Source organism: Eptesicus fuscus, chromosome 20, assembly GCF_027574615.1.
Source record: "Eptesicus fuscus isolate TK198812 chromosome 20, DD_ASM_mEF_20220401, whole genome shotgun sequence".
NCBI classification, from domain to species: Eukaryota; Metazoa; Chordata; class Mammalia; order Chiroptera; family Vespertilionidae; genus Eptesicus; species Eptesicus fuscus.
In genome coordinates, this window is record NC_072492.1 from 11508793 (window position 1) to 11519654 (window position 10862).

General features: G+C 48.2%; 1 protein-coding gene, 1 long non-coding RNA gene and 1 pseudogene across 2 annotated transcripts; 2 read left to right on the forward strand and 1 right to left on the reverse strand.

Moving 5' to 3' along the window:
* Window positions 1–2364: 2364 nt before the first annotated feature.
* On the reverse strand, window positions 2365–3142 carry LOC103296982 (Y-box-binding protein 1-like; annotated as a pseudogene).
* A 3384-nt stretch (window positions 3143–6526) lies between these two features.
* On the forward strand, window positions 6527–8057 carry LOC129147424 (uncharacterized). Its single transcript, XR_008554779.1, has 3 exons — window positions 6527–6593; window positions 7273–7400; window positions 8006–8057. It is a non-coding gene; the product is annotated as an uncharacterized LOC129147424 (long non-coding RNA).
* Window positions 8058–8437: 380 nt separating this feature from the next.
* On the forward strand, window positions 8438–9802 carry LOC103296983 (C-type lectin domain family 10 member A-like). The gene is made up of 7 exons (XM_054709455.1): window positions 8438–8527; window positions 8620–8691; window positions 8793–8864; window positions 8970–9067; window positions 9145–9294; window positions 9366–9472; window positions 9611–9802. The coding sequence occupies exons 1-7, from the start codon at window positions 8440–8442 to the stop codon at window positions 9768–9770; spliced, it is 747 nt and encodes a 248-aa protein (XP_054565430.1). The 5' UTR covers window positions 8438–8439; the 3' UTR covers window positions 9771–9802.
* The last annotated feature ends 1060 nt before the right edge of the window (window positions 9803–10862 follow it).

Below are 10862 nucleotides of genomic sequence, written 5' to 3' on the forward strand. Positions count from 1 at the left end.
CCCTGGAACACCCTGCAGCCCTTAAACAGAAGGAAGTGGGTAGCAACCTGGGAAAGTCCTCAAGAACCACTTATAGGAAGAAGCACGTTACAGAGAAAAAACTGTGTAGAAAACCCACTACAAATTGCTATCTCTGGGCTTGGGTCTGGAAATGGGTAAATTTACTCATGAAAAAATTTCCCCCTATCCTCTCCAGCCTGAGGCAGGGGTCCTCAGACTTTTTAAACAGGGGGCCAGTTCACTGTCCCTCAGACCGTTGGAGGGCCAGACTATAGTTTAAAAAAAAACAACTATGAACAAATTCCTATGCACACTGCACATATCTTATTTTGAAGTAAAAAAACAAAACGGCAAAAACACCCGCGTGTGGCCCGCGGGCCGTAGTTTGAGGACGCCTGTGTCAGTGGGTATACATGTTAATCAGTGGCTAATATGGTGCCATCTTCCTCACAGCCATATGCACAGCCAAGGGACAGAGCAGGGTGGTGTCTCCTCTCCGTCAACAACTAAATCCACACGGGGAAGTTTTGCTCTTCATCTGCACAGCCTGGACCATTGGACATTGGAAGTTGTAGTGCCCAAGGGAGACAGCCTGGGTTCTAGAACAGGGAAGACAGCCTGGGTTCTGTTTACATTTGAAGATGAGACTGACGGCAGGTGGATTGGGCTCCTCATAATACACTAGGCAGGCCGTGGGGGTAACTGTATTGTTGGGGGTGATTGATTCTGATTAAGAAGGGAAATTGGTCTGCTCCTTCACAATGTGGGGAAGAGGACTGAGCCTGAAGCCTATGAGACTTTCTGGGGTGCCATATGCCACTCCCATGTTCAGTAATATCTTGCTCAACAGCCAATCATGGTGATCCCGTAAAGACGGGCCCACTAACGCCTTGGATGCTGCAGAAGTTAAATTGTGGGCCACCCCACCAGGTAACAAATCCTGACTAGCTACAGTTCTGGGAGAGGGTGAGAGACCATGGAAAGGTGGTGGGAGAAGGAAGCTAGGATTGCTAACTCTGAAAGAAGTGTCAGAGACAAAAGCATTTTGGAAAGAAAAGATTACTTCCAGAACGTGGCAAGGGAGTCAGACTTTGGGAGGACAGGCTGACCAAACAGAACCACAGCAGGTATTCAAAGGAAAATTCTCCAAGATTACGCACATGGACAAGTTTTTATCAGTTTGCCCGTGATGGCAAAACAGTGCTTCTCTCACAGGATTACCATGTTCACAAAATGAGATGACATAGCTTTAAGCACCGTCATTGCAAAAGTCAGGAATAAGTTGCATTTCTTAAGGGAGTCAGTGGTATATGGAAAATGCTCAAAGTTTAATTCATTTTGGAGATTAGAAGGTGAACTATTATTTTATGAAACCCACATGCTAGTTATCGGCAAAATCCTGTCAACTCCACCTTCACAATATATCGAAAATCATCACTTCTCATCACCTCCAAGCTTATGCCACCATCATCTACCTCCTGGGTATTACAATAGCTCCTTACCTGGACTTTTGGTTCCACCCTTGACCCTTTTCATGAAATCCATAATACAACAGTCACATAGTACAGTTAACATATATGCCATGTCATTCAATCCTCTGCTCTGACCCCTCCAAAGTCTTCCCCCTAACTTGGAGAAAAAAACAAATCCTCAACAAGAGCCTACAAGACCCTAAAGAATTGCTGACCCATGTTTCCCCTGTATGACTCATCTATTCTTCTCTCAAGCTCACTTCTCTATAAAATCTCTGGCATCTCTGGCAAAGAGATGATCCTTGTAAACACCAGACATGCTTTCACCCCAGGGCCTTTGCACATGCTGTGCCTTCTATCTGGAAAACTCTTCCTACTAGAGCTTCTCATGACTTACTCCCTCACCTCCTTCAGACTTTTGTTCAGTTATCACTTTCCCAGTAAGGTCTTTCTTGACCCCCAGTGCTTTTTTGTTTGTTTGTTAATTTAAGACCTTTATTAACTGGTGCTTGCAGTTTGTTGACTCTTTTGAAAAAAAAAAATCAAGTTGTAAACTTTTATTACAAATTAAAAACGAGGTTCTTGAAAATCTCAACTTTACCAAATATGAAACAATTTAACAACCTTTAAAAGTGTTTTTGAGAAAAACCAGGCTTATAAAAAGCAAGCACATGTGTCATTACCTGAAATAGATATCTTTAGGTAAAAATAATAACATCGCAGGCTATACGGATAATGCAGATAGTTCTAGGTATCTGATCAATGGGCAAAAAGCAAGCATTTGAGAGCTTCAGTTTCAATCTTTTGTTCCTTTCTTATTGCTGGGATTTCATATTCATTTCTTCTTGTTGGATGGCTAAACCAGATAATAGTAGAGATGGTAAGTCAGCATTCACTCAACCCTTTCCTGCTCAGCTTTTGGAGCAGACAAATTCTCAGCTGGTGGATCAGCTACTTTGGTCCCCTTGCCATTTTGTGCATTAGGATGTTTTGAGCGTCTGTGGGGGTCATTGAAGTGGCAGTGGGACCAACATGGAGGAGGCTGCTGACCTTGGGTCTCATCTCCTGGATATTCCTTATCTTCTTCATTGCCATCCTCTGTAGGCTGTCATTTTTAAAAATATATTTTTTATTGATTTTTTTACAGAGAGGAAGGGAGAGGGATAGAGAGTTAGAAACATCGATCAGCTGTCTCCTGCACACTCCCTACTGGGGATGTGCCTGCAACCAAGGTACATGCCCTTGACCGGAATCAAACCTGGGACCCTTGAGTCCTCAGGCCGACGCTCTATCCACTGAGCCAAACCGGTTAGGGCTATAGGCTGTGATTTGGGAGGAGGGCCCCTGTGGAGTCGTGGTCTATGGCCCCTATACATGTTCTGTCTCACTGGTTCTACCTGTTCTCCTGCACCCTGGTTGTCAGCATCCTCCATCACTGCTCCCTGCACAGGAGGGTTGGGATACTGTGGTGGACGCCCATAGGGTCTCCGCAGGTAGTAAGGTGGGAACTATCGCTTGTGGTAGGACAGGTGCTGCTGGGCATGGCCTTCGGGAGCACTGTCCAATCCCTCATGCCTTTCCCCACTCTCACTATTCTGGTAATTCTGCTGGCAATTGCCTGGAGGACCCCTTTGATGCCCTATTGATGGCCTATGAAGAACTAACCCCATCTCACTTCACTGCTATATTTTCCTCTGTAGCACTTACCACCATGTAATATTATATATTTCTTACTCATATATTGTATCTGTCACCCACCAGAATGGAAGTTCTATGAGGGCGGGACCACTTTTATCTGCTCACAGTTCACACTGCTCTCCCTTTGCCTAAAACTAGGGTGAGTGTCTGGGAGGGAAAATCCTGTGTACCAGCCCTTTAAAAAAGTGGCTTTGTCCCTGGGCGGTTCAGGTCACTGGCTACTAGAAGTACTGATTCTGATTGGTGCGTGGTGGCTATTGCCAGTTCTGGCTGTCCAGGTTGGTGTGCCTTGCCTGGTGTCCAGGCCTCTCTCCTCTCTGGGGAAACCCACCTCTCCCTTGGCCCGCAGCTCCTGGGTGCTGGGCCAGTGTCCATTGGCTACCAGTTTTGAGGAGGTCTCTGCCCTTCCTTGTTTAAAAGTCTCCTCTTCAGGAGAAACCAAGATGGCGGCCTAGTAAGCACCTAAACTGCTGCCTTGCACAACAATTTCAAAACAACAACTAAAAGACAGAATGGACATCATCCAAAACCACAGGAAAGCTGGCTGAGTGGGAATTCTACAACTAGAAGGAAAGAGAAAAGCTCACGGATCAGAGGAGCCGAAAAGCTCTGAGGTACAGAGACGTGCATGCAGAGAGGAAGGGCGGCCGAGTGCCTGGCTGGCAGGAGGGGAAAGGAAGCCCCTGACTGCACAGAACCCCAGTTCCGGCTGAAACCCTGTGGACACAAGCTCATCTGGTGGAGTCTGGACTGTAGAGAAAGGCACACGGAGAATTGGAGACTCGGACACTCGGGGGAGCCGCGGCGGGCAGGGGTCTGGAGGCGTGCGTGCGCGCACGCGTGAGTGTGCACAGAGAGGTCTGACTGTGGAGGTTGCCACAGGCTTTTCCTAGTGGAAATGAGTCAGAAGCTCCTGACTGCACTGAATCCCAGTTCCAGGCGAGCCCCTGGGGGACCCACACTCTTACAGGGGAATTCTGGACTGTCAGGTGGAAACTCAGGGGAGCTGCGGAAGGAGGCATGTGCGCAAGGGCAGGGCTGACAGGAAGCCAAGACTGTTGGCTCAGCCCTGAGACTCCGCCCCATCCAAGCTGAGCACAGAGGCTATTGCAATTTTGCAAGACTGGTCCTACAAGGCTGTCTCCAATACAGAAGGTCTCCCAGCATAGATACAGCTGATACTCAGAGCCAAATGGCCTGGAGGTCAATTCCTCTCAGTGATACCAACAACAATCAAGACTTAACTACAACAAGGCTGTACACACAGTTTACAAAGGGGAGCACCAAGAGTGTCCACCTCAGGTAACTGGGGAGATTGACCATTGAACACCTAGCACACAAAGCCACCCTACCAACTCAGGGAAGCAGCAAAAACGAGGAGACAAGGAAACAGATCACAAACGAAAGAAATGGAGGAAAACAAATGACTGGATATAGAGTTCAAAACCACAGTTATAAGGTTTTTCAAGAATTTCCTAGAAAAGGCCGATAAATTTAACAAGACCCTCGAGGATATGAAAAAGGACCAACTAGAAATTAAACATACACTGACTGAAATAAAAAATATTATACAGAGACCCAACAGCAGACTAGAGGAACGCAAGAATCAAGTCAAAGATTTGAAATACAGAGAAGCAAAGAACAATCAACCGGAAAAGCAAAAAGAAAGAAGAATACAAAAAGTTGAAGATAGTGTAAGAAGCCTCTGGGACAACTTTGAGCGTACCAACATCAGAATTATGGGGGTGCCAGAAGAAGAGAGAGAGCAAGATACTGAAAACATATTTGAAGAAATAATGACTGAAAACTTCCCCCACCTGGTGAAAGAAATAGACTTACAAGTTCAGGAAGCACACAGAACCCCGAACAAAAGGAATCCAAAGAGGACCACACCAAGACACATCATAATTAAAATGCCAAGAGCAAAAGACAAAGAGAGAATATTAAAAGCAGCAAGAGAAAAACAGTTAATTACCTACAAGGGAGCACCGATACGATTGTCAGCTGATTTCTCAACAGAAACTATTCAGGCCTGACGCGAGTGCCAAGAAATATTCAAAGTGATGAACAGCAAGAACCTACAACCAAGACTACTCTACCCAGCAAAGTTATCATTCAGAATGGAAGGTCAAATAAAGAGCTTCACAGATAAGAAAAAGCTAAAGGAGTTCATCACCACCAAACCAGTATTGTATGAAATGCTGAAAGATATTCTTTAAGAAGAGGAAGAAGAAAAAAGTGAAGATAAAAATTATGAACAACAAATACATATCTATCAACAAGTGAACCTAAAAATCAAGTGAATTAAAAATCTGAAGAACAGAATAAACAGGTGAATATAAGAATCGGGGGCATAGAAAGGGAGTGGACTGATAATTATCAGGGGGAAAGGAGTGTGGGGGGTGCAGGAAGAGACTGGACTAAAATCGTACATCTATGGATGAGGACAGTGGGGGGAGGTAAGGGCAGAGGGTGGTGTGGGAACTGGGTGGAGGGGAACTATGTGGGGAAAAAGGAGAAACAATTGTAATAATCTGAACAATAAAGATTTATTAAATTAAAAATAAATAAATAAAAGTCTCCTCTTCAGCCAGTCTTCAGCTGGTATTTCAGGGTGACTATTCCCCAATTTAGTTCAGCTCTAGTTAAATTCTGGGAGGAGGTGGGAGAAAGACCAATTCCCCCTCCCATGGTTCTGTGGGAACTGAATGGTTAATGTGATGCTCAATCAAAGTTTATTCCTGTTCCCGGATCCTCCTGTCCCAATCTGGCCAGGGATGCTACTGTCCTTCACCCTCTTCCCTCCTTCCTGGAAGAGTGAGCAGAGCTAGGCCAGAGCTGGGGGAGCTTGGTGGTTCAGGCCCCAGAAGAAGCTTAGATGCCAGGAACTTGGGTTGCGATTGAGGAAGAACTGCGAAAAGGCTCCTCTGGATCTGGGTGTGCAATGGTGGAGACAGCATCATCTCTGGGAAATGCTGATGCAGGAAGTGAAATGGGATGTGGGGCAAAGAAGAAGCAACAGACTGCACCTATGGACCCCTCTGGGAGGGGTTCCTCTCCACAATGGCAACAATGAGGAAGTCAAGGAGCTCAATAGAAGCTGAAAAGGACCAGACACACCCGGGGAGGGAGATGCGGTGGGGGGTGGGGGTGGGGAGAGCAAAGGTGGCCCTATATATAGCTACTTCACTCACACAATCTCTGCCTGGGTTCCAATTATTATTGACTGCCAAAGTGGAGGAAAAGGGAGATCCCAGGTTATAGACTCCTGGGCTTTCAGACACAGAGACCAGCAGGACTCCAGCCACTGACCTGACTCCTCCCTCGCTCACCTCTACCCTAATCTCTAGAATTTCATTTTATCCAACTCTGCTCATTGCTGCACGGCAAACCCAAGAATCACAGCCTCCAGACTTTGCACAGGTAACTGGGCTGGGAATGCAGGTGAGACCAAGGGGACAGGGAGGGAGTTAGAGAAAGCAGGGAGAGGGGGCTGTGGGTCTGAAGTGGGACTGAATAGGAAGAGATATAAAAGGGCAGCTTGGAGATTCAATGACCTGGTGAAGATTTGAGACTCTATTCACTTAATTGGATTTGGGTTGCCCCATCTCTAGTGCAGTTCCAGCCCCATCTTCAGCCTCCAGCCTAGACGCAGCCCTAACCCCATTACAAACACCAGCGCCAACCCAACTCTCTGCAATTTCCAACATCAGCACCAAACTTAGGCCCCACTCCATCCATGGCATCAACACCAGTATTGACCCCGGGCCTAGGAGGAGACACAAACTTACTTGCATCCCCAGTCCTAGAAATACCTTTAGCTCCAACTTTGTAAGACCCAGTCCTAGAAATACCTTTAGCTCCAACTTTGTAAGACCCAGTCCTAGAAATACCTTTAGCTCCAACTTTGCCTTTACCTTCAATCTCACATTCAAGTCATCCCCAGCCCAAAGACCAATCCTGACCTCACTTCCAACCGCTGCTGCAAACCCATATCCCTAACCCCTGGTTCATCCTCAACCTGAACTTCTTCTCTTACCTCAACTCCAGCCCTGACTTCAGCTCCAACCTAGTCCCAGCCTTCCCTGTCTCCTATCTCCAGCTTCGCTGGTCACTGGCCCTGCCTCCATTTCAGCTCTGACAACCTCAGAGTTGGTCCAAGGATGTCAGTGAAGTATGAAGACCTCCAGTCCTTGGAGAGTGAGAAGAAAAGCCAGGGTTTTAGAAACGGTAAGAGGAAAGGAGAAATGGTGTCTCCTAAAATACTTTATTAATATGTTTAGAAGGATTTCTGCTGTCACGGTATATCTGTACCTCTACCATGTACATTGCTGGGGTCCCCCACACTGTGGGTGTCAGGCCCTAGCGCCTGGTGTTTGCAATATGAAGAGGATTCAAGGACAGGATCAGGGTGGACCAAAGCAGTCCTGGCTGCCTATACTCTGGGGAAGGGTATGAGCTTTTGCACTGGGGGAATGAACAGTCATGTTTGGAAAGGAACATTTGTTAACTTGACAATACAGATAAGCACGAGCCTGCTGAGGGCCTGGCTTTCCCGGCTCAGTCTGTGTCCTCCTGCCCCCTGTCCCAGCCCTGATGATAAGACCTCACATGTCGTCATCATGTGTTTCCGGAGAAGGGGGGTGGTTCTGTGTAACTGAGAACTTGTGCTGGTCCATGAAGGGTCAGATGCCTGGGCATCCCCTGTACCACAGCCTCTCCCCAGCTTTACCTGCACCACTCCTCATCCCTGACAGATCCCTGTGGCCCTCTCCTCCTCCCCTGTGTCTCTCCTGTCCTGGACCTCCATGTCCTGATGTCCTCTCCTCTTGCAGGGCTGCCTCCTCCCCCAGCCTTCCTGCAGCATCTCTGCTCTGGACCCTTCCCCCTTCTGATCTCTCTGGGCCTCATCTTTCTCCTGATGATTGGCATCCTCATGATTGGATCCAAAAGTAAGTGTCACAGGATGGGCAGGGATGGGGGCGATAGTGGAGCACAGTAATACAGGCACTAATGATGATCATGGTGGGTAAAGACGGCTGCTGGCTCTGTTACTTACTCATGGGTAATGTAGTCAAAGAACCTAACCTCTGGAAGCCTGAGTTTCCTTCTCTGCAAGCTTGGATAACAACAGTGCCTGTCCCTTGAAGTCAGGTGTCTGTGAGGACCCAATGAGCCAATGTATGTCCAGTGCCCTGCTCAGTGCCAGCACAGAGAGGACTGACCAAGCTTAGCACTCATGGTCCCACCTGCCTGATCAGATGCCAATATGCGGAGGGACCTGGAGACCCTGAGAGCATCTTTCAGCAACTTCACTTCCAACACGGTGGCTGAGGTCCAGGCACTGCACTCCCAGGGTGAGCCTGGCTGGAAGGGGCTCTGGATGGGAGGGGTCATGGTGGGGGAGAGGGGAGCTGAGTCCTGAGCACTGAGTCCCCATGTCCTCCAGGTGGCAGTTTGCAAGCAACAATAACATCTCTGAAAGCTGTGGTGGAAAACCAGGAGCAGCAACTGCAAGCAGGTGAGAGGCCCTCCAGGAGTGAGTGTGCAAGGGCGGGGGCTGGGCTCTCAGGACAGAGGTGGGGTGGGCGCAGCCAGGGGTGCTGAGTGCCCTCCCCTCAGCCCGTAGCTTGAATGACAAGGTGTTTTCTCTGGAGAGCAAGCTGGAGAAAGAGCAGCAGGAACTCCAAGCAGGTCAGGCCCCTTCTCCCTGCCCCTGGGCCTGATGTGGAGGGAGGGCATGGGGGGCCCTCAGCTGGGCCCCCTGCATTGTCCCCACTGCCCTTCTGTGTGTCCCAGGTTATTCTGAAATGCTCCTGGAAGTCCAGCAACTGGTCAAAGGCCTGAACTCCCTGCATTGTCAGATGGCTTCGCTCAAGAGCAATGGTGAGTGGTGTGTAGGGCAGCGCCCGGCCCCATATCCTGCCCATGTGTCACTGGGCAGCATCTCAGAACCTCTCCACTCCCACCCCAGACTCAAAATGCCTGCTGCCCCATCGGCTGGCTGGAGTATGAAGGCAGCTGCTACTGGTTTTCTCGCTCTCAATTGACCTGGCCCGAGGCTGAGAAGTCCTGCCAGCTGCAGAACGCCCACCTGGTCGTAGTGGGCTCCTGGAATGAGCAGGTGAGAACTGGGAGAGCTTGTTTGGAAGGTTGGTTGGTCTACTTGAAGTCACCGCCCTCATCTCCCCACAGAAGTTTCTTGAGCAACACATGTACCCTGGGGACACCTGGATTGGCCTTACTGACCAACATGGTCCCTGGACATGGGTGGACGGGACAGACTATCAGACCGGCTTCCAGTGAGTGTGTGTGCTCTGTCCTCTGTTCCTTTGGCCTGGGTCCTGCTATCCCTGCTGGGTGTTTTTGAGGGTAAGAGGGACTCCTCGGCTCGTCTGAGGGTCTGACTTCCAGGGCCCACATCCATCTGCTCTCTTTAGGAACTGGAGTCCAAGGCAACCAGATAATTGGTACTCCCAAGAGGACTGTGCCCACTTCATAAATGACGGCCAATGGAATGATAACATGTGCGTGAAGTCCTTCCGCTGGGTCTGCGAGACAGAGCTGAAGAGATCCAGCTCCTCGTCTCCTCTCCCCTAATTTATTTCTGGAATGCTTTCACCTGCTAAGGGAACCTGGCTTGGGGATTCTTTTTTCTGGGCGGGGGGGCTGGGGGAGGGGGCTCCTGCATCACCCAAGGGTTTTTTATCTAGATTTTAAGGAAAGGGCAGAGGATGATGTGTGAGGAATGTAGAATGATGTTTGATGGGGTGGGTAGATTAAAAACCACGCCACTCTTTGCAATTTGCAGGTTATTATTGTCAACTTTTTTTTAGAATAAAAAGAAGAGAAAGATACTAAACATTTTGTGTCGTCTGGTTATTGGGGGTTAGGAATGTGCTGTGGCTTGTTGGTACTAGGAAGCCTTGGGCAGGCAGCAGGGCGTTGGGAAAACGATGAGTTTTGGGTCAGATGGCGCGATTGGTTACTTCCAGGGCAAGTAGCTCTGCTCTCCGAGTCTCAGCTGTAAAACAGTGTTGTTGCTGGGACCAGCCTCTTTCCAGAGCCTCTCAGAACAAAGCCACCCCTGTGAGTCGAGTGCTTTCAAAGCTTCAGATGAAACTTCTTGGTGTCGGTTGCTTGCATTACAGTGAAGAGAAGCAGCATCCATAGGCAACAAGTACAATGGATCAAAGCTGAGGCCAGTGTTGGCTCATGCTGTGGATTTTGCTAAAATCTCTCAAAGGTTACAAACCCTGAACATGCAGAGCTGACCTTGGCATGCTGCATATTCTTTCTAAGCAGCCCTAGTCCCAGCATTAGCAGCAGCTGGCCTAATCTTTACTAAACCTACTCTTTGCTCTGGAGGCAGACACTATTTCTATTTTCCAAGGCTGTTTGCTATACAAATATCCTTGAAAAGGCAGTTGAGAATGCAGGCGGTCAGTAAGATGTTCACAAATGTGAGAATTTTCTTCCCAAACCCTAAAGATACAGTTCTCCTACAATTGATACACACACACACACACACACACACACACACACACACATGCATTAAAACAATGTTTGGTGATCAATGTTTCCATATTCTATCTCACTTAGGAATTATCCAGGTGTCCAAAGGTTGCCTACTAATTGATTTTAAAACTATTTATTAAAAATGTTTTTTATTGATTTCAGAGAGGAAGGGAG